Below are 24,450 nucleotides of genomic sequence, written 5' to 3'. Positions count from 1 at the left end.
TATTGTGAGCCATTTAATTCTTCTTTGCTTAAATTTTGTAATTGTAATATACTCTCCAAATAAGCCATCGGTCTTGGAAATAGGTATAGGGCGCGAAAGAGCGCCATGGACATTAACAAAAAGACGAAACTACTCAACAACAGGATTGAATGCACATTTTGAAAAGATGGATAGTATCGACTTCGATCTTTTTAAATTTCATGATCAACAATTGTCCTTCCCATTCATTTCAGAAAAACGAAGAAAAAAATTTAAGGTGGCTCGATCTGAACCCCTCCCTACAAATTTTTTCAACTTTGCAAAAAGTTGCGGCTTATCATGTTGATCCCAATTTGACTGGTAATAAAAAAAGGAGTCCCCAAACTTAGGCTAAAATTAGGGCTTGTTTCAAAAGGCCATATTGTTGCTATCGTAACCTGTTAAGGACGGTGCCTACTAATACCGAAGTATTTTTGCGCGGTTTATGACTATGCGGGAAAAGCAGATCTTAGCAAGGACTATGGAAATCCAAAAAGAAATTTAGGGGGAACCACGCAATTTTTAGAAATAATTTAGCAACAATTATTCTAAAAAGCAGTAAAAGACAAAGCAATGTATGGCGTTTTTTTCCAAATTGAAGCTTTATAATCTCTGAAAATGCATGGTTACCCCCGATTTTCTTTATGGATACTAAGAGCACTTGCTAAGTTCTGCTTTCTCTGCATAGTTTTAAACCGCGCAAAAATATCCCTGTATTAGCAGGCACCACCCATAGGGAATCCGAGTATCTCAAGATACGCAGAACGCATGCGCAGTAAAAATAGTAGGCACCGTCCTTAAGTGAAGAAAATGACCCTAAGTTCTTGACCAATGTTTAGGCATTTTTTTTGGTACCATTATTGCATTATCAAATGATAAAAAGGCGTAGTACTAATCCGCCATCAAATTATAAATGCTAGAAGTCGTTGTGACCAACCTTAAGTCAATTAAGGACGGCACAAGAAGCCATCAAATGGATGCTGCAGTTCCACGTCTTTATAGACAGACTGTGTTTGGCCCATATCGGTCTCGATAATCATGGAAAAATCTAGAACTGTTATGATGTCTAAGCAAAAGCCGTGGACGATAATCCTGCTGGTATATGTTGGATCAATTGTTGATCTGATCGGCTTAACAAATACAAATAAAAAAATAGAAAAAGGAAAAAGGCTAGTAAATCTCATCGGGAATATTTAGGCCATATGGAAGAAGTGTTCCCCCTTTTGAGATTAGAGAGGCTTTCCTGGCCTTAACCCGAGCACTTAGATTTAGTGTTAGGGTTAAGGCCAGGGAAGCCTTTCTAATCTCAAAAAGCAGAACACTTCTTCCATATGGCCTGAATATTCGCGAAGAAATTTACTAGTTTTTTTTCCTGTTTTATTATTATTTCGTTTGCTTCATCGTTAACACTGTCAATCACTTTAGTTTTATGTAGTCCCATTATTGCGCAGATACTTGTAATAGAAGCGCATGTCCCTGAAGAAGGCTTGTTTGGCCAGCAGAAATATAGCACACTTTATGCTTCGTTGTATCGGTCTCTGCTTCTCTTGTCAAACTGTTATGCCGTTACCCTTCAAAGTCAATTCCCAGTTAAGGACCCCCTGATAATGGAATATAAAATTACTGGCCAACTAACAGTTAATAAACCTTCACAACAGCATGGCTGGTCTTTTTCTTTGTTAATACTATTGTTGTTTGACCAGTATATCTGTTTTCCACACTTGGCTTTCGTCAATGAACTTTATTCATAAAGGGAGCAATTCGTCAACTGATCGAGAAATGTCAAGGCGTTTTCCACAGGAACTGCATGCAGACTGGAAAGATAAAGCGTTTGTTTTTTTTTTCATTTGTGTGGCAATAGTGTTTGCTCAAAAATAAATAGCTGAAGTGGGGTAAAATTTTGTTTGCATGACAAAGTATTTGAAAATAAAGCAATCACTTGGTATCGCGCATTTGATCATCTTGTCATGAAAAATGCGCAATATAAGTGAATAAATTATTATTAAATTATTATTATCGTCGAAAAACTACACCGGCATATCTCAATTAAGCAATTGAGAAAACTTGTAACACTTGGCTAACGATAACAACACCGCGGTGTTGTAGGACTCTCCCCTCTCCTCAAACACTTTTTTGAAGTTTCGAGTCACGGGTGAAAAAAGGTGGACAAACGTGTTCTGACAAAATTTAATGTGTCTTTAATCTTAGTTAATTAAAAAGCAGCTGGTGGCAGGTTTAAAGGCGCTCGAGGACGTGTTACTAAATGAACTCATTTTATTCTAAAATCATCATAGCTGGAACAGCTATAGCGGCGCTTTCTGAGGCAAAATAAAGGTTATTAGTGTTGGTTAGCTTGCGCCGAAAACGGACTTTAAAACTACCGGGTGTTATAGTACGTCTACAGGGCAGGCTAAATGTTGGTGTAGGGCGTGAAAGTCTCACGTTGGCCAGAGTTTATTGAAATGTCGGTATTGTTCCGGTTTTATTTATACCCAGGTTGTTGTTTTTGACTAAGTTTCTTCAACACATTTACCGTCACTGTAGTCTATACCAAGATGAAAATAAATTTGGATCTTAATTTTGTCAACTGAAGAAAACTAATTCAGCGGCAGTCAAGCTTCCTCCGTTTCTAGTGTAGAAAATCTCAAAAGTTGATGTACATGTAGAACCTATGGCGTTGGACAACAAAGAAATATTGCGGACAGCAGACAGCTTATTGTGCAAGATATCGGAAAACAGCTGCATGCAACACGGAAAACGACTTCTAAAGAGTGACTCAATCAAACCAAATTAATTAAGGTTTTTTTTTGGGAGTTCATTCACGCACTGAAATACTAAGATAAATATTTATTGAATCCTTTGTTTGAGCTTTTTTCATCATTGGATTTCATTTAGTTAAATTAACATCAAGTCCCTTCGTTTTCTCTTCATCTTACATAGAGTCTTTCAGGCGATTTAACCAGACCCACAAAGCAATTAAATTCCGCATACAAAAACGTTGGATGGTGTTATTTCAATCTTATTCTTCTCAGGACTAATAAAGAACGGCTGCCTACAATAAATATATCACGGTGGTTGGGCGCAAGCTGCGCACTGAGTACATACAGTGCCCTTAAAATCACATCCATTTCCCTCCTCTCATTCCATCTCTCAGTGTCTTCGTTCCTTACTTTTTTTCGCGTCGCTTTCTATTTTTCCTACCGCTCACTTTTTTGGCGCCGCTGACGTTTTGTTTTTTGGTGTCGCTCACTTCTTTTCTTGGCGCCGCGGCGAGTGCCCTTGAAAGCTGATGAGGGTAAGAGGCGGAATGAGTTTGCGGAATGGCATAATTATGCGAGATACGATTTATGCGGGGAATAAATTAACTAAAGAGTGCGCCCTGTTATCGCGCCAATTTTATAACAGCAGCAGCTTTTTTGATGCTGCGGACTCTTGGCGAATATTAAACAACTAGACAACAGATCGAGGATGAGAAAATACAAGCCTGGGAAAGAAAATGTCTGATCGCTGGTTAAGAAGAAGTGAGGGTGAAAAAATCAATGAATACTGATTATAGTTTTCGCATTCATGTTCACTTTTTTCTTTGCGACTTCGGTTGACAAAAAGAACTTGGCATCGTGTAGTCTTATCAGGACAAAAAATTGTTCCTTTATTGAGGACAAATAATTAACATTTAGTTTATTTATCTTCTTTTTAACCCTCGGTAAAGGATCAATTCTCATACCCTGTATGCTCGATGATTCATTTATCATGAGCCGGAAAATTGTGATGACAAATATTGAGATTAGGGAGTTTAAGAAACGAGGACGGCAACGGTAACGGGAACGTCATTTAGAAATATAACTTCTCGTTTTTGTAACTCTTTCGCAATCATTTAAATTTGTTGAAGTTGGAAAATGCTGGCGAACTCTCCAGGAACTAAATTAGTATGAACGACGTCAAAGTACGGAAAAATAACGAAGATTTTGCGTCATACGCTCCCATTCTCGAGAAAACCTAAAATTTTGGTCATTTCACGTGGTTGTTTTGCAGAGGACGGCAAAGAAATGTACCAAAATGTAAAACGCACGTGCAAATCGATTGTTTTCGCTCATTAAGCCCATTGTTTTGTGGCGTTCTCGTTACCGTTGCCGTCCTCGTTTCTTAAGGCCTGGTTAAACTAGGAAACATTGTTGCGGAAACATTGTTTCTTGTTATGTTTCCAGGGTGGCTAAATTAGCGGGAGGCAAACAAAATGTTTTGCTGCTCCGGTGGCTAAACGAGGAAACATTGTTTCGGAAAACAGAGGGTCACGCATGCGCATAATAATAAACTGACTTTGTTGCTAGGAAACATTTTTAATGAGCAGGACTGGAAACTAGTCAACATTGCTTTCATGGTGGCTAAACTGGGAAACATATGTTTCGGAAGCAAAATTTGTGTCCAGGTTACAAAAATGTTTTTGACCTGAGGCAAAAATATTTTCTTGTTTCCGAGCGGCAAAATTTGTTTCCGCAACATATGTTTCCCGCGCGGCTAAACTGGAAAACATTTGCCTCCGCAACAGTGTTTCCGCAACAATATTTCCTAGTTTAGCCAGGCCTTAAAACCCCCTATTCAGTAAAGATCCTGAACGTCAATTTTACAAAAAAAAGCATTTGTGATAAGAATAGTTTCACATAACCTGTCGATAATTAGTCATATACTTGTCATCTGCTTTTTTGTGCTAGAGCTTTTTCGCTTTTAAATTTTGAAGTAAGTCCGCCTTCTACCCTCACCACTGCCATCCATGTAAAACATAATAAAGTGCTGTTCAGAAAAGTAGTGTTTAGTAGCTTGCCTTTGAATTGTCGCGGTCAGGATTCCATCACAAACTACCTAGCTAATCCAGCATAAAAATCAGTGCCACGGGGAGAATAAGGCCTTAAAATAGTTTTAAATTTCAACGGTCATACTTAAAGATTTCTTAGGATTTGACTCTAGGATCAGAAAACATTAGTATTTAATCATGACATAAATTTTAAATTCAGTTCCCAGTCTGTAATAAACTGTATAAAAGCTTACAATATGAAAACAGCTATCTTTAATAAACGCATATTCTAAAATATGCGGTTTATTACATATTTTTACTTTGTGGCATCATCATGTGTTATGAAAGAGCTGCCGTGAAAACAAAGCACAGCTATCAAATATATTGTAGGCCATTTGTTTCCAATAGTTGATTCCAATTTTGAACTTGTAAGGAAGTAACCTAATAATAGTCCTTATTAAAAAATGGATCTTTGTATAATGTAATTTCAGGCATTTGATTGGCTTAGCGGCCTTTGGTATATAAGCCATTATACCCAAATAATGCCCAAGAAATAGCGACCATTAAATTTGTCTTCTGGTTGTTCTTGCAAAGCGAAATGAGCAAGATCTAGCAATATTTCTTGATTGTTTTTTAATGAGACAATTATTCCACTCGCGCTAGTTGGATATGCAATTCTCACCTTACTTTTTAGCCATTACTGAATTTTGTGTTTTTCTGTGACCTTTACTGCTAGCCACGGGATATTCTTTAAATACGAGTTCAGTGAGGGTAGAGATCAAGATAACACTCGATCAATAGACAGGTAGCCCGCGCTGTCCACGTTCAAATGAACAATTCGTTCAATTTCACAAGGAGTTTATTCCCTCGACTTTAAACTAGACATAGGGCCTGTTCACATGGAGGTGGGGGACTCCGGGAAGGTGAGGTACCCCGCCTCGGTGGGGTAACCAACTTCTTGATACCATCTCTCTTTTGCTGATTGCCTTCACATGAGAAGTGGGGTACCCCACCAAGGCGGGTTGCCCGGTCAGCAGGGCCGGGTAACCCGCTAAGCTGGGATGAGTTTTTCTCCATGTGAATGTTGAACGTGGGGTAACCCGCCTAGCTGGAGTTAATTCTGAATTACCCGAGAACAACTTGGCTGCCAACCCCTACAAGCCTGGCGTGCTTTTCCGTCGATTCCATCTTCAAAACGCCGAGAAAAACACTTTTAATAAGAAAATGCTGAAGAAGTTGACGGTGACAGCGACAGTTTAAGCGTGGAGTCCGATAATCAAGCTGCTCTGCTGGGTCTTAGCCGAAACAATAACAAAACGAAAAGCTTCATCAGATCTAAAAATTTGCGAGCCCAAATCAAACAACAACAACAAAAACTGAAACGTCAGGGCATGGACTCCGGAACGGATGGAACGTAACTTCTATTGAAATATCTTAAATGATACAAAGTTGCATGCGACCTAAATGGAAAAAATTTCGAACAAGACCTGTCGGCGATGAACACGGGAGAGCGTTTTAAACCTCACCCCAGTGCCTCGGGGTTGCATGTGAAGGTTAGCTTTTTTTGACTACAGGTAGGCGGGTTACTTCACCTTCCACCCGGGGTCCCCCACATCCATGTGAACAGGCCCTTAAGTAGATTCCAAGAGTCTATAGAAATTACTACTACTACTACTACTACTACTACTACTACTACTACTACTACTACTACTACTACTACTACTACTACTACTACTACTACTACTACTACTACTACTACTACTACTACTACTACTACTACTACTACTACTACTACCACTACTACTGCTGCTGCTGCTGCTGCTGCTGCCTGTGCTGCTGCTACTACTACTACTACTTCTACTACTACTACTACTACTACTGCTGCTACTACTACTACTACTACTACTACTACTACTACTACTACTACTACTACTACTGCTGCTGCTGCTGCTGCTGCTGCTGCTGCTGCTGCTGCTGCTGCTGCTGCTGCTGCTGCTGCTGCTACTACTACTACTACTACTACTACTACACCGAACCTGTTGAAATTGTTCAGGAATACACTTATTTAGGAACTCGTTTAACCCCAACAGGAAATTTCACTCTTGCGTTAGATCACTTAAAAGAAAAGGCCATGCACGCCTTCTCTAACATCCAAAAACACACACTCCTCAGTAAACTAAATCCCAACACAGCATCTCAGATCTTCGACACGATGATATTCTCGATCTTAAGCTATAACAGTGAGGTTTGGGGTATGTACACGAAGCAGGAGTTCAAAACATGGGATAATTCCCCATTAGAAAAAGTACATTTAAAGTTTTGCAAACGCTATTTGGAGGTAAACAACAAAGCCTCTAACCTAGCATGTAGGGCTGAGTTAGGGCGATATCCATTACTTATTGCAATAAACCAAAAAATTATGAAATACTTTGTTTACCTAAACAATAAGGAGAATGACTCTATCGTTAAGCAATCTTTTCTGATGTCAAAACATTTACACTCCATTAATAATTCTGGTTTTTACTCCAATTTTATGGGCATGTTAGAAAAATACTATCCATCTGATCTAAATCCTGAAAATTTTAGCAATGAGACAATAAGGCAAACTGAAACTAATATGAAAAACAAGTATCTACGTTTCTGGCAACACAACCTTGAACACTCAAAAAAGTTAGAGTTCTATAAGATTTTCAAGAATGAATACTTTTCGTCTAATTATTTAACTCATTTAAGAAATTTTCCTGATAGACGAAACCTAATTAAGTTTAAATTAAGTAACCACAAACTCAGAATTGAAGCTGGTAGATATCAGAAAGATCATCTTCCTAGAGAGTTAAGATTATGTCAGTTGTGTCAATCAAATCAAGTGGAAAATGAAACTCATTTCTTGTTTCAATGTAGTTGCTACTCTTTACAGAGGCAGACATTCTATGAAGACATAAGTAAAATGATACCTGATATTCCAACGAAATCGACATCAGACATTGTGAAACTACTGATGAACTCTTAAGACTATAATGTAAACAAACTGGTTATGAAGTTTATTTCCTCATGTATGATTATACGTGACAGGCTATTATTGGATATTGATGATGTAACTTAGAATTAATTATATATTGTTATGATACTTTACACTGTTTTTGTTAGTAATTCGATTATATAAGCTTTTGCAATACTGTAAATCTTGTGGTCATGCAAATAAAGCAATTACTACTACTACTACTACTACTACTACTACTACTACTACTACTACTACTACTACTACTACTACTACTACTACTACTACTACTACTACTACTACTACTACTACTACTACTATATATTTAGCCAAGCCTAAAAGCGGAGCTCCACAATTCCTTTTTAATAGCATTTACAGTAGAACCCCGGGGACTCGAACTCGGATAACTCGAACTCCCCCGCTAACTCGAACTGAGTCTCAATTCCCTCGGATTTGACCCAACTTTTCAGTCATTTTTACTCGGTTAACTCGAACTGGGATAACTCGAAAACCCCGCTAACTCGAACTAAATTTCGTTTCCCTTTATCAAAATTTACCCCGATAACTCGAATTTCTGGTTTTTATAGCTCGCCACGGATGCCCATTGAGATATCCCATTAGGTTTTCTTATCGTGTGATCGACTTCTAACACTAGATCAAAGACTGGAGCAATTTGATTTTAATTAGTGCAACGAACAGATACAAAATGTATTAGTTTCTCGTGAAATAAGTTTAATTTGCACTGTATTGTATACCGAATTGCTGAAAATCAATAAACTATTAATTATTAACCTGGAAAATTGAATATTTTAATCAACCCCGATAACTCGAAACCCCGCTAACTCGAACAGTTTTTCGTTTCCCCTCAGAGTTCGAGTTACCGGGGTTCTACTGTATACAGCTGTTTCGACAAAGGTTGTCCAAAAAAGCGTAAAAGCGTACACGACAATGCCGAAAGGTAGTAAGGGAAATACTTAATAAATTTCAATAAAAGCCCAGAATCCATATTGCCCTCCATTTCAAGTCTGCTTTACGGTCAAGGCATTATGGTTTCTGAGCTTTTATTGAAATTTAGTGTTGTCGCGTACGCTTTTACGCTTTTTGGACAACCTTTGTCGAAACAGCTGTATACATGCAGGTCTGCTTATTGTATGAACGTAAAAACCTTACAGATTCCTCAACCTTTCTGGAGTTATATGTATTCTAAGTGCATATAAAGCAAACTGCTTACAAACTGTTTACGCGTCGGCGGAAAATGTTTTGAACCAGCTTTTCTTATCGTTCGTGCGCCGAGATCACAGTGCTGAATTCCGATGACGTTTGAGACCATAAAATACTTGTGGATAAAACAATTAAGTTCTCCACAAATATTTGTCCTGTGGAAATGATAAATGCATCTGCGTAAAGCTTGAAATGCGTGCAATGATCAAAAATTATCAATTGTTGCCGGAAAGAAAGCATTTAATTTGTAAACGGCTTGTGAGTTGGCTCATCACCCGCGTGATGTTTTTCATTTGTGCTATTTGGCCGCTCAGATAAAAATATTTGAAAATTCATTATTCTGTCAATATTCCCCGTACAAAAATATGTATAGTCTCAAAAGTAAACGTTAACAAAAAAAAGAAATATGAAAAATAATGTTTGGTTATAGCTCGAAATATTTGAGCGTTTACTTTAAAATTAGGGCGTGTTTACAAATATGCGCTGCGAATGAATTACACAAGTTTTTTTTCAAACTGTTCAAAACAATTCATAACTCTGTGAATGTTTCTCCTACAGAAATAATTCTAGCGTCTAAGTAAACGTTAACAAAAGGAGAATACAGGAAAAATAATGTTTGGTCGTGGTCCGAAATATTTGAGCGTTTCAAATTACTACCTGTTTACAAGTATGTGCTGCGATTAAATTACACAAGTCCATGAGAAATTGTTCAAAACAATTCACAACTCTGTGAATAACTCTGTGAATGTCAAAATTCATTTATCCACGAATATTTGTCGTATGGCAACGATTTAAGTATCTGTGTATAGTTTGAAATACGTTAAATATGGAAAATTATCGACAGTTGACTGCAAAATGCATTTAATTTCTAAGCAACTTGCTAGCTGTCCACTCACCACATGGTTTGTTTTCACTTGATATTTTGCCTGTTTGTTCGTCCTCTCCGTCGCTCTCTGGTATCATATTTGCTTATCAGTCGCCTGCTTTCTCGTTTTCTTTCTCTCTCGCTTTCTCTTCTTTCCGCGTTTGTTGACATATTCAACGAATACAAGAATTAGTTTTCTTCAAAGTTCTCGTTTGTTTTTCTAAAAGCAGTTGGGCCATCCCATTTTCTGCAGAAGACACGCGGGTTAAATTGATTGTTAAATTGATAGTGGCAATTCACATTGGCTTACATAGACGGGCGAACGTACGGACAGACGAAAGTGACGTCATATCCAAACCAAAATTGTTCGTACTAATTTTTCTTACCGCTACTACTACTACTACTACTACTACTACTACTACTACTACTACTACTACTACTACTACTGCTGCTGCTGCTGCTGCTGCTGCTGCTGCAGCTGCTGCTGCTGCTGCTGCTGCTGCAGCTGCTGCTGCTGCTGCTGCTGCTGCTACTACTGCTGCTGCTGCTGCTACTACTGCTGCTGCTGCTGCTGCTACTACTACTACTACTACTCTTACTGCTTCTGCTACTGCTACTGCTACTCTTACCGCTACTGCTACTGCTACTGCTACTGCTACTGCTACTGCTACTGCTACTGCTACTGCTACTGCTACTGCTACTGCTACTGCTACTGCTACTGCTACTGCTACTACTACTACTACTACTACTACTACTACTACTACTACTACTACTGCTACTTCTACTGCTACTACTACTGCTACTGTTACTGCTACTGCTACTATTATTACTACTGCTGCTACTACTACTACTACTACTACTACTACTACTACTACTACTACTATTACTAATACTACTACTACTACTACTACTACAAAAAAAAATAAAATAATAATAATAATAATAATAATAATAATAATAATAATAATAATAATAATAAAATAAATAAAAAAAATAAAATAAAAAGCACCTACGTTGCGAAAAATTTCGCTTCGCTCTTTTTGTTTGATCCGGTCTTATTTTTTAACAGAAGAAGGGTAGCACTGGCTGGAGGAAGAGGGAGGTGGTTTACTTTAACCCTTCACCTTGCTAATATGTAGTTTATTTCATAAACAAAACAACAATAAAGGACAATAATAATTTTGCCATGTTAACTTGAGATGGTTTACTTTAACGAACAACATGACCTGTAAGAGCTATATAGACATTTAAATTATAAAGAGAAACGTGTCAACACCTCGGTTTTTAAAATAGGTCCTATAACGGAAACACTATTTTACTTTAAAAAAGACGTTCGTCATAAATGAAAGCGGCCAAGTTTGACCATTTCTGACTTTTAGTTGTCAACCAACTAGTCAAGCGACCCTTGCAAGAAAGCAAGGATTTTTTCTTCCGTTATTACTTTTCGATTATAGGAGAAAAAAACAAGCAAAAAAACAAACAAACACACAAACACACAAACAAACAAACAAACAGGTAAATAAACAATTAAATAAAAATAAAACAACAGCAAAAAACGAAGCAAACAAACTACTGGGGATATTTTTTCAAATAAAAATTTGAAGCATATTTATCTCAGAAAATGCTCCAACTACCAACATGCTACATAAAGACGTCTTAATTTCAATTTCACATCCGAAAGGTTTGAAATAAAGCAAGTGCCATATCTTTTATGGCGGGATGTGCCTATTAATGAACCGCCTGCTGATTGGAAACGACTACGGCAACGGCAACGAGAAAGTAAAAAAAAAAAAAACAAAAAAACAATATACTTAATAACCAAAAGAACAACTCTGTACGTGCATTGCACTTTTTGGTAAATTTTTTTGCCGTCACTGCACGATTAGGCCGTGAAATTTCCTGACGGGACGTTTTATAGAGTACGTAAGCACACGACGACGATTTTGTCTTTCCCTTTCTAAACTTGGGTGCAGTCTCCAAGGATTCAACTCCAGGAAATTTCACCTACATTTGACATTTAAAGGGAGTTGGAATAACCGTAACGACGTTTTAAAAAACTGAAATTCATTTTAGTGGTTGACATTTTCGCTGTTGTTGCCGTCGTCGTTGCTAAAGCTCCCTATTATTGTAGGAAAGGGCCTCAAATGCTCGAGATGATTTAAACTTCAAAAATGGCTTGTGGGGACAAAATCAGGGAAAATCATAGAATAGAATAGAATGAAATGGAATATAGAAATACTATCCTACAAGTAGAATCAGCAGGTAAAATGCTTCCAACACAACATTTTCTATTCCTACTAGAAGAATATCACTAAGTATGGTAAAAGGCTTTGGGAAATAGCATCTTCTAATGTATGTTTTAAGATCTTCATAAAGTAAAATTTATCGGTCATTGAGCACTTCAGAAAATGATACCCAGGGGCTCTAGATTCCTGATTATAGAAGAGAACGCTTGTCTACGGTGTGGACACCTCTTTATGTACATGAAGGGATTGTCTTTCAGCTCCAGAAGTAGAGTAAAAATTTTAAGTTCAAGGCAGTTAATTTTGGGGTTTATTTGAAACCACTTTTTACCTCCCAATAACCCTCACCCTTAAATCAAAGATTTATGCTGTTTATAGCGTCCACCTATTAAAAACTGCAGAACAAAAGTGAGCAGCTTGTTTCTGGGGTTACAAATCAAGCAACGTAATCTATAACCTAATGAGTCGAGCTAGCCCTACTTTAGAGGTTATTATCTGGGGAATTCTGATAAGAACACCATCCACAGCTATACAGGCAATATTTTCTCATGTTGTTTCTCTTATAACGATCATTGCAGTAGCCCTTCCTAGCCCATTCAGGACATTTGGCGATATTATCCAGGCACATTCGACCTGCACGAAAATAAAAACAAAAATACGAAAAATATAACTAAGGTAATTGATCATGATAAACCTTTGTAATGAATGTTTAAAAGATTTGCGTGCTATGATTGGCCGAATCGGCAAAAATTGTGAAGCATCTGTACTGCAGGCGTTGACAAGGGACAATGCACCAAATTTTGTTGAAATACACTGAAAGACTGCAATACAGATTGAGAGAGATCTTCACTGGCATGTGATATGAATTATATTCACTCACCGTGCACATAACCTCCCGCCTTACAAGACCTCCTGCAGTTCTGCATCATAAACTCTTCATTGGTCAAACAATCACCATTGACCGCCCATGAACGGCATTGGTCTGGCATTCTGTCATGCGCTGTTTTCTGAACTGTAAAGAGGGGAAAGGAGGGAGACGATTGGTGCTTAGATTAAGCTGCCGCATACATGGCGAGAACTACTACCAATATCATTACCATTAACACTACCACTGCCACTGTCACTGCCACTGCTTTAAAGCTACTGCTACTGCTAATGCCACTGCCACTGCGACTTATTGAAAACTACTGCTACTGCTACTGCCACTGCCACTGCTTTAAAGCTGCTGCTACTGCTACTGCCACTGCCACTGCGACTTATTGAAAACTACTGCTACTGCCGCAACCACTGCCACTACTACTGCCACTGCCTCTGCGACTGCTACTGCGACTGCTACTGCCACTGCCACTGCCACTGCCACTGCTACTACTCTACTGTTACTGCCACTGCTACTACAACTCCTACTGCTGCTGCTACTAATACTGTTACTGTTGCTGCTACAGCTACTGCTACTGCTACTGCCAATGCCACTTATTAAAAACTACTGCTACTGCCACAACCACTGCCACTACTAATGCCACTGCGACTGCTTCTGCCACTGCCACTGCCACTGCCACTGCCACTTTCACTTGCTGCTGCTACTACTACTACCACTACTACTACTACTTCTTGACTACTACTGTTCCTTCCACCACTACTGCCACTGTTACTGCTACTGCCACTACCACTGCTATCGCTACTGCTACTGCCACTGCTACTACCGTTGCTACCGCTACTGCTACTGCTACTGCCACCGCCACTGCTGCTGTCACATGTTCTACTTCTGCTATTGCTACTATGACTACGACGACTATGACGAACTTCCAAAGTAATTCAATACCTTTTAGTGATATCTGTAATTAAACAAAGCAGAATTGATGCTGCATTTTTATCAGATCAGTTATGCTATATGATTATTTGAAAATTTAATAAATTCCATATCTGATTCAGACGATCAAATTTTCGCTTCATCTTTTTTGTTGAATTCTGTTCACCACTAGCAATGCGGCTTTGAACCACATTTAGATGTGAAACTAAGTAAATGTCAATTGAATTTCTGAATAACCTACTTGATGACTTGGCACACCGTCGACATGTCCAGCGGCAAAACGCAAACATGAAGATTGGCATGTTGAAGCAATCACCTCTTGTGGCCCACATCTCACACATCGAGCTATAATCCTTGCATTTCTTTTGTGTTACTGGGAGAAAAAGATCAAAGTGTGTCCAGCACTCTCACACAGTCGTTTATATGAGAGTCCTATTACCCTCCTTCCGACTCTCCTACAAATGACTGCGTATGAGGCTACACAAAATCTGTAAAATTCTAAATGTAACTCATTCCTAAAACCAGCACTCATGTCACCAGATTCCCTCTCCCCACAAAAGTAGAATTAGCGCCTCAGCTCAAATAGTATAGAAAATATCTTTCCGGTGTTAAGTAATCCCTAGTGGATTAAGACTGTTCGCTAGGTGTTTCCAAGTGAAATGAATGGAAAGTTTCCCACAAAAGCACCTCATTTTAAAGCAAACAAACTCTTGTAATGCTAAACCCCAACAGTCCATGGACGTATCTTCAGGACGGATTTTAATCGGAAAAACACACCTCCTCCTATAACCCCGCCAAAGGAACTCCCACACAAAAGTTCCGCGGGGTGCTTGTCTGAAATTTTATAAAGAAGTCTAAAAAGATACATAAACTAGCAACGTGTTTTTGAGAAGTGGTTAGAGCCAGTAGTGGATCCTGACGTTCAGGTAAGTGAGGGGACCCGCTCTCGAACGCTTGGCTTGCTTCTCTTCGTACGGGTGGGGTAGGAAGGCTGTAGCAATAAGTTAGCTCGTAGTCCCAGGCTCACGGAAGTTTTATCGCTTCTCGTCATGGTTTTCATGACCATCCCTAAAAGGATTAATCTAGCAATGGTGGTTGTCTGACATTTAGATTGAAGCCATAAGCGACGCCAAGCTATGAATTTTTGAGCCTTAAGAGCTACGATTAGAACTTTGGTCACTTTAGTGTGGGAATTTAGCGGGGCTGGCAGCGAGCTTGGTAAGCTACTAATAGACCCTTCTCCCAAAACGGCAGCAACAGATTTGAGTGAGTTAAAATTGAACTGAATGAAAAACTGATATCCGCACTGGAAAGAGCAGCTTTACTTTAGTAACCTTGCAAAGTTTTAGTATGTTAGGTGTTATATCAGCTTGGGAAATGTGAGATGAAATTTGACAAATTTACAGACGTTTGTGTGAGTGGGGGTATACGTCATAACCCCAGTCATACAAACGTCTGTAAATTTTTCATTTTTCAACCCACATTTTCTCAACTGATATTACACCTGATATGCTGAAACTTTGCAGGGTTACGAAAGTTAATGTGCTCTTTTTAGTGCTGGTATATGTTTTTAATTTTAACTTATTTGAATTTTCGGCCACCATTTTGGAGAAGGGTCTAACCAAGAACACGCCACGCATCCACTGTGAGTACTCGGCTAGGATCAGTTCTTTCGAAAGCACGCCTTACCAAGTGACCAAAAAGGACTTGCTAAGATGTGGATCCCAGTTAAGCTAATACCCATTTGCATTCAGTTTGAAAGATGAAGAATTCGCATGTGCATTTTCTATTGTCTGAGCTCAAAAGGGCGCGCAAAGACGCAAAATTCATCTTGAACCGTTATTATACCGTTATGAAGTAAACGCTTATTGCCAAAGACGTTCCCATTCAGAAAATGTCTCTATAGTATAAAACCAGTCAAAAAATTTACGCATAGTATTCACCTAGCATTTCAGGGGCACACTTGTGACAGCTCCAAGGGCACATTTTGTCCATGTCTTGAGGCTCACTTGTACAAAGGCCTTTCGCTGCCCAAGATTCGCAATTCTTGTTCTGGTCGTCGCACTCACCCCAATTAAAATGCATTTTGTTAACCGCCTTCATGTCTTTAAACACTGCAACCAGACAATTAACACGTTATGATGATGATGATAACGACTTTTATTTTTCAGTATTTTTTTATTTATACACGGAAAAATCATCAGTTACAAGTATGATAGAAACTGCTATAAAAATTTAGTAGTATTAGTTTAAAAAAATCAACTGGTTTACATGATTGCCGTTTGGGAGTCCAAACAAGAAAAGTAGGTTTTGATCTTTGAGAGTCGCATTGCCTGAGATCCTGAGGCATAGAACTCCATAAGGCGGCACCACTAAAGGAGAAGCTGCGCTTCAGGTAATATGTTCTAGGCTTAGGCAATATAAGTTAGTCAACTGAGTTTCTAAGACCATAATTAGTTTTATATTTATGAAACGTATTGTAAAGATACATTGGAGTGAGATTACATTATGTAAAGATTTGAAAACTATGATGGCCTTGTGCTTTCTTCGGATAGAGATCAACGTTTCCTACCCGGTTTCAACATTTGCTTCAACATGCGTTCAACACAGTTGTTGAACCAAATATCGGGGGCGTTGAACAGATCGTTCAACATTGTTGAGAGCGTAAAAAATGCTGAAAGCTTGTTAAAAGTGTGTTAAATCAAATTTGAATTGGTTTAAATTTTCATTCAATATCGTTCAACATTTCCTTTGTTCTTGAAAGTGTTGAACGGCGTTGAAACCGTGTAAACACTCCGTTCATCCAACATTTGCCCAACATCCGTTGAACTTTATTTGAACGAATGTTGGTCAAATGTTGAAACCGTTTAAACGGACCTTAAGTAATCGAACAACCAAGGATGCAACGAACCATGGCGGCTATATTAAACTTCCATTTATCAGTTGGTCGGTAGTTGATTTGAGATTAACAATCGACTGTAGCAAAGCTGAAAACTTGATTTGATACTCGAAATCAGCTTCTGACTCGAGCCCTATTTAATCCAATTCCCCGTTCATATATAGGAGATACGAGTTACCTCATAGGTTATACAAAAAAAAAAAGTAAGTTATCTTGGCCACTCGAAATATGATTTAGGAGAAATAAAATAGTGTGAACAATAAAAAAGATAAGCCGTCGCTTGATATGAATCAGTTGAATGTTCTTACTCGAGAACTTTTTTGTTAAACAGCAACATTCACAAAATAAACATTGGGAACATTACGATTAAAAATCTCAATTCTTACATTTAGGAAAACAGTATCCCCATCTCTTGTCTCTGTTGTAGTCTGTAGTGGTCGCACACCAAGACTTCTTGTTGAAAGGCAGACAATCGTAAATGACTTTGCCGTTGAAGAAAAAAGGGAAACTGCATCCTCTTCCTTGACCATTTCCACCATGAGTACACAAGCCACAACTTCGCGGGCACCTAGAGCACATATAAGCAGCGTTGGTGACGCAATCCCCCCTTAGTGCCCATTCTCCGCAGCTGCTGTGTCGGTCCATGCAGTCCATGACGTCTTCATCTGTCTGGCAGTGCCCCCAAAGTTTGTCCTTGTCGTAGTTGCTGGTGGTGGCACACCATGTCTTGTGGTGTTTACAGTCAATGGACGTGCACTCCGTGTACGTTTTACCCATGTAGATGAAAGGAAAAACGCAAGCTGAGTTGTTAGCGTTTCCCGTCAAAGTATACACTGAGAATATAAAATAATAATAATGATCATAATTATAATAATAATAATAATAATAATAATAATAATAGTAATAATAATAATAATAATAATAATAATGATGATGATGATGATGATGATGATAATGATGATGATGATAATAATGATGATGATGATGATGATGATGATGATAATAATAATCAGAGTAATAATAATGATGACAATGATGATGATAGACAAACTGAAAATGTAATATGCAACCAAAATTGTTAACAGCAAGATGCGTTTTCCGTGAGTAATTCATTTTGTTTTTGTGACTGGCTGATAAAAATTGGGCCGCTTTGTCAACCAGCAAGACAAAAAACCTTACTTAGTGCCTAAGCCTTTCTCCAGAACGAACAGCTAGATAAAAATTTAATAGTCGCGTGCATAGCACCTGTCCTTTGAGTGAAAGCGAGGCTGGATTTGATATAAAACTCGGGGCTTTGCAAATGTAAATACAACTAGTTAACATTAGAGCAACGCAGTTTTCATATAAAATATGGCCAGGCTTGTAACCAAATTATGTCAGCTCCAGCCTCTCTTTCACTAAGCACACACTGGAAAATGGGCTTTCCGCTTCGGAAATCACACCGAATTGAATTGACCGAGAAGGCCTGGGAGAAAGTTATACGAAAACGAAGCAAGGAAAAACCAAGATCCAAAATCAACTCTCTCTTGGTGTCATGTGTTTTGGTTAGCAGTCCACCAGATACACACATCTGCTTAATTAACTGTGATCCGCTAAAGTGATTGCTCTGGCTTTGGTCTTGTAACTCTCGAAATTTCGAAAATTGTTCTATAAGGACTGAGGATTTGAAAAAAACTCAACTTTACTTTGTGGAATTGTTTCGGAATATTGTTTTTTCGAACCGTTTAGACAAGACGTTTTGGTAAGACGATACTTAGTTGTGGCCAACGATCAAAGGGAGGAAGGGGACCAGGAAGAGCGCAGTGAGAACACTCGCCTCTCAGCAATATGTCGCGCGTTCTATTCCCGGAGTTGACGCTGTATGTCGTCCTTGCCTTAGAGCTTTTTCCCCGGCTACTCCTGTTTTCCTCCTTTCGTATATTAAAGCAACATTTTCAGATTCCAATTCCATCAGGAAACAGTGGCCACTTTTTCAGCGAAAATCCCGATTTGCTTAACAATTTCTAAATGAGTCGTGGCGTTATGCTGCAGCAAAGTACTGGAACACACTACCTCGAGATATTCGTTCCATGGCAGGTTCGATCAAAAGACGTTTTGAAGAAGATTCGAGAAACTGATTTTCATGTTAATACCCATTGACGTATAATTTATCACATTTATTTCGTCGGATATTTTGATATTTTTTATGATTAATTTTAAATTCTAAATTTGAATTTTAATTTTAAGTTCGATGCAAATAAGTTTTTTCTTTATAGTTACTGCACATTATTTTATTTTAAATCGTGGAGCACCTGGAAACTAACGAATAGCTAAGTGTGTTTTTTCACGTTAAATAAAGTATGTATGTATTTAGTCTTTCTGCAATAGTGTCAATCGGCTTTCGAGCAGCCGAGTCCTGTAAAGTTTCTGCAGAATTACAAAGCCGAGAATACACTGGCTCAAGAAGGAATGTTCCCCCTAAAATTGTAGCGACTAAAACCTGTAATGCTAAAAACCAAAACTCTATGTACATCTGATTTCACACACGCACCTACTTTCGCTCCTGTTTCCTCATACTGATAGGGGAGGTTAAACCTTGTGTGATTCCTTTTCATGTGACCTGCATAATACAGGAAAGGTACTGTTAACTTTCCAATGTAAATCCCTGTTGTACTGTTTATTACTTATACTGTAAACGTGATTCTAATTTTTGCATACAGCTATTTCAATAAAGACATCTTCAAAAAGGCTGCTACCTCATCCATTTAATATCCTAACATTTCTTTCATCCAAATGGCTTGCCATCCTATATCCTCACTGGAGAGATCAGGCATAGCTGATTTTGATGAACTTTTTCATACAAAAATTCCCCCGAATCTTGAGGTCTTGTCTTGTAGCTTTATACTTTGATCCGACAACGTCAATTGAAATTGCTTTATACTCTTTCAACGAAAGCCTAAATCCTGAATGACAACTAAAATGAAAGGTACTGAGCAGTACTTTCCTCCTGTGATGCTGTTTATTATGTTGTTAAAAACGGTTGTATCTTTTGATTTTGTGAATGAAATTATTAAGTGTGGCTAATGAGATCAAACAGCAATGGTTTATTTTGCAATAAGCCAGTAGAAAATTTGGAATTTTGTATTTAAATTAAAGTATTACAGTGCGATTTGAAGTGACAAGAGCAAACTATGGTGTAGCACGCATTTCTTTTGTATCATCAGCACCAAATAAAAATTTTCAAAGTCATTTTGGTATAAATCGTACCTGCAGTCCTTGCTTGAGCGAAGCAAACGCCGTAAGAGAACACTAGATATGCATTCAGCCAAAGCTGGAGGTCTTTCCAGGCTTCCATAGCGCGTCTTCTTCCTCCGCCTCGATTAGTTAGCTACATGCGGGTGGAAGAATTTTTGTATATATTTATTTGCTTTTGACGTAATAAAGTTTTGTTGCTATTGTTGTTTTTTTTTTTGTTGTCTAAGGAAGCGTTGGCCACTTACCTATTTCATCAAAAGCCTGATAATGACTAAGTCAAGCTAAGGTTAAAGGGGCAATGTCATGGGAATTTTGGCATGTTTTGGTCAAACCTACACGAATGTCTGACAAAGTAGCTTGCTCAAAAATGATATTGCTCTCAGAGCAGCTAGACGAAAATATCAGGTATTTCTGCATTGCCTGTAAAATGACCAGAAATGTTCACAGGGAGTGTTCAATATAGTAATCATTTAAGGAGGAACAATCCGTCATCAGTTCCTGGTAATTTTTCCCAGTACACATAAAGAAATAACTGAAAAAAAATTGGCCAATTTTTTCAAGTTGCAAATCCCTTTCCATCTTGGCCATCCGTCAGCCAAAGATAACTAATGCTAGTTCCGTTGCACTAATAGACTGAGTAAATGTAACATCATTGTAACGTTTCCATTCCGAAAAATAGGTTTTTTAGTTGTTCAAATTGGCACTAAAATCGGTGACACTGCCGGCCTCTTTAATACTGGGACTCACCTCCATAAAGTAAAACTAAGAATTAAAGAGAAAAAGGTCCCAAGTACCGGACATGCGTTTGTTGGAAATTTGCAGTCATTTGAATGGCACGTTGGTAGTTGGCATTCACCCCCTTCATTTACCATAAATAAAAGTTGTTACATCGTGACTTCAGTAAGGTTTACACTTTTGTCATAAGAAAGAGACCAGGCCCGCAGATGGTACAGCACCCCTTGTCTCCCTTGCTAAAACAGAGCCTGATATGCTGGAGTTTCAGAGAGGAGAGAACATTATCAAGAAGTGGAACGTGGAGCACCCCCGCTCCCCTCACACATATCATTTTCAGACGAAAGAAAACTCCGTCCAAATTGAAAGAACAGTTGTCAGTGTAATTCTACTTGAATATTTGATATTGAAAGCACAGCAAGGTCTGATTTTAACTTGTAAAATAAGATTAAGTACAAATACGGAGATATGTCCAGAAATGCACGCTAATGAGATTCATGAACTGTATGATAGACATCACAAGGTGTCCCCTATAATCTTAATTCTCACTAAAACACAAATAATTCCGTCAAACATGAAGTCATATGAAAACGACAAAAAGGCCTTTTTTATATAAAGTACCCAAATTCAGGGTTAGGTGCATTACTGGACATGAAGTGAAATTGAGTGCACCATTTGAAGGACTGGCTCTTCGAATTCTTCAAAATGGCACATTCGGAGAGTAGTGTGCGCTATTTTGAAGAATTTCAAAAAGTGGCGTATAAAGTGTCGTTCAAAAGGGGACATTCTGTTTGCGAAAAGATGCAATACAAAACAAACAACATTTATTGACAAATCCAATGGGGGATTTTCAGTCACAATAACTTAAACAAACAAACAAACAAACAAACAAAAACAATCTAAAACCTAAAATAAACTAAAAATAAATGTAAAAACTATTGATTAAAATACTAAAAAGTGACTCACTCACTCAATTTAAAAGAAGATCTCAATAAAATACTATATACGTCTCAAGTCGATAGAAACTAATTTAAAAGAAACGCCTTTAGTTTACGCTTAAAAGACCGAAAGATCGATTTTGCCCACTAGTTCTGACAAATGGAAAGCGCCGTTAGTGTTGGAAGGGTCTCTTGTAACGCTCTTGTGTTCGTGTTGCGGCCTGATACATTTTGCAGTTGTCCTGTTTCCAGAACTCACCTAAATCCCTACGGAAGTTATTTAGCCCTTAATAATGTTCTGTGGGTCCTGAATTTTTTCACAATCGCGCGGCCAGAGTACATTAATGCAAAATGAACAAGTTCCCTGAAGAGTGGACAAAACTCAATGGAGCTCGAGATTCTTGAGGGTTAGTAAGTTCACTTTTTAAAACCAAACAACCTCGAGATTACCTCAAGGCAACTATTACAGTGATGATCAAATATGGCAATATTTTCTCCCAGCTTCGAGGAGAAATATCAGCGTGCAACGTTTATAATTGTAAGCGTGTGTATTCTCTTCTAATGTTCTTGTTTATACATCTTAGTTATGTTACTAGTTGAGAGAATTTGTTGAACATCAAAACATTTTAAACCTTTTTCGTGATTGTGATTATTTTTGTTATTCTAATTTTGCTACGGGTTTGGACAAGTAGTGATTGTGAAATGAGAAATGAGATTCACTGGTCACTGTCGAGGCTTAAAGGGTTAAATTCTCAACGATTTGTTGATGATACTTTCGCTTGAGGCTGACAGTAAAAGGTTTTCTCATTATAGATTGACGAGCTATTGTTAACCTGTTGGCACTAATATTTTTAATCACAGAACAATTTCCTTTTGACTGATTTCAGTGATCATTGGACAATGCGACGCGTTAATTTCACTTCATGTGACAAGCTCGCTAAATTGGCTTACTGACATACGTCAGTTTTACAAAGAGTAACAATCCCCCGTTTATGTTTTTTAGAATAATGCCACAGGTTCCACCCAGTCTGTTCATTACAATCATTCGATCATTATAACGAGGTTTCTCTGTGATGCACCAAGAGAGTGAAGAACTGGGACATGTATATCAAGCATTTTTCAAAGCTTTTGTCGTTCCGGTTGGGAAATCTTAGTAGCTAGCTGACATTTTTAATCTTTTTAATCTGGTTTCGCTTCTAGCGAAAATGACCCAATTTTTTTTATTTCACATTGCACATCGAGGAATGTTTTTGTAAAGGGTTAACCAAATTAACGCCCTTATTTATATTTTTATTTGTATCTTTTTGATACATCCTCCGACATTAGTCTAAAATTTTAATTATTTTAAAGTCAAATGTTGCTGGTTTTATGTCAATTGTTTTAACACGGTGAAAGTTGCCAATTTAAAAGAACTTGACCTCTTCGCACATTTTTGTCCGCGTAAAGTGGATTTCTAGACCGTAATTTTTAAAACACTTAAACTTTGCTCGTTATTTGCGCAGATCAATTACTCTAGAGTACATTGCAATATCCAACACAACAATAGAGTTTACCAATAAAACGCTTTTTTCAACAATTAATTACTTATAGCAATAACTTACTTGTAATATCCAACAAATCCAGGTCTTACTACGAAACGTTTTCTTGAGTGCGCAGATTGTGGAAAAGATTCACCGATTCTCTCCGAATAGAGCAAACCATTGGAGTTTTGAAGACTTTTTCTTAAAACCCTAGCAGACTAAGCTGGCAAGTACCCGTTTAACCAAAATGAATCACCTGGCAACTCTTGAATTTTTAATCATCGCTTCTCTGCTTCAAAATTCCCTTACAGGACAATGTTAAGGTGTCCCTCTGTTAAAAAATATCTTAAAAAGCCGATTCAGTGGTCTCTTTTTCAAAGTATTTTTGTTCACAGTTCTTACTGCTTTAGCCCTAGTGAAGTGGAAATTTATTTTTCTACTTGACCTCTTAATTGTGAGACACCGTCTTCGCACCAGCGGTTACAATCATATTCAGTCAGTCACCTGAACATATCTGCTTTGATTTAGTCAAAGCTATTCAAAGAGCATTAGCTTCTAGTGCTGGTGTTTATTGAGCTGTATTAAACGCCTTTCAAGCGGATGAAATCTAAGTATGATCTTTTAATTGAAAGCTACAAAGAATTACCTTTCGATGATACTGTCTTACGGTTTTGCACTGTTCTAGGAAGAAGACTTCTTAATATGACGTTTTACTCTTTAGCCAGACGGATAACTTGGTATCAGAACAAAATAATACGATGACATAATCAACATGATGGTTGCGATAGGGCACTCTTAATCTGTTTGTACTGTCAATGTGATTTGTAATTGTTGTCACTGGTGTATTAGGTTGGTTTATTACTGCTGAAAGAACGAAAATTCTGACAAGAAATTAAGCTGAACCTGCATAGAATTGAAATAACCGACATTAGTCTCGTTAGTTTTAATAACAACAATAACGGCTGCAAATACGTTCTGAATTCTTTCCAGCGATGCATAAAACCAACAGAATTCCAGCCATGCGAAAACCAATGCTAAAGGACCTAGCCCCAGTTGTTCAGAGAGCGGATAACTTTATCCAGGGGACAAGTCGCTATCCATCAGATAAAATGTATTGGCTGGAGGACATTTTATCCGCTGGATAACGATTTATCCACTGGATAGAGTTATCCGCTCTTTGAAGAAC

At 38.0% G+C, this 24,450-nt stretch overlaps 1 protein-coding gene across 1 annotated transcript; it reads right to left on the bottom strand.

Annotated features, from left to right (window-relative positions):
• Positions 1-11,530: 11,530 nt before the first annotated feature.
• Positions 11,531-23,528, bottom strand: LOC146467165 (uncharacterized). The gene is made up of 8 exons (XM_085126085.1): positions 23,346-23,528; positions 20,087-20,207; positions 19,371-19,439; positions 17,227-17,673; positions 15,885-16,055; positions 14,183-14,314; positions 13,015-13,146; positions 11,531-12,767 (listed from the first exon to the last, which is right to left on the bottom strand). The coding sequence occupies exons 2-8, from the start codon at positions 20,172-20,174 to the stop codon at positions 12,616-12,618; spliced, it is 1,191 nt and encodes a 396-aa protein (XP_084982211.1). The 5' UTR covers positions 20,175-20,207; positions 23,346-23,528; the 3' UTR covers positions 11,531-12,615.
• Between the last annotated feature and the right edge of the window lie 922 nt (positions 23,529-24,450).

Source organism: Pavona decussata, unplaced genomic scaffold, assembly GCF_977016875.1.
Source record: "Pavona decussata unplaced genomic scaffold, jaPavDecu1.1 SCAFFOLD_137, whole genome shotgun sequence".
Taxonomy (NCBI): Eukaryota; Metazoa; Cnidaria; class Anthozoa; order Scleractinia; family Agariciidae; genus Pavona; species Pavona decussata.
This window is presented reverse-complemented; position numbering and strand designations above follow the sequence as displayed.

Bases quoted from the DNA above. Each gene is read 5' to 3' on its own strand.
- LOC146467165 (XM_085126085.1), bottom strand. From the start codon at position 20,174: ATGGAAGCCTGGAAAGACCTCCAGCTTTGGCTGAATGCATATCTAGTG. The intron at 19,440-20,086 runs GTACGATTTATA...TGTATTATGCAG, and splicing joins CGCTCAAGCAAGGACTGCAG to GTCACATGAAAAGGAATCAC. The intron at 14,315-15,884 runs GTGAATACTATG...TTTTTCTCCCAG, and splicing joins GTGTGCCCCTGAAATGCTAG to TAACACAAAAGAAATGCAAG.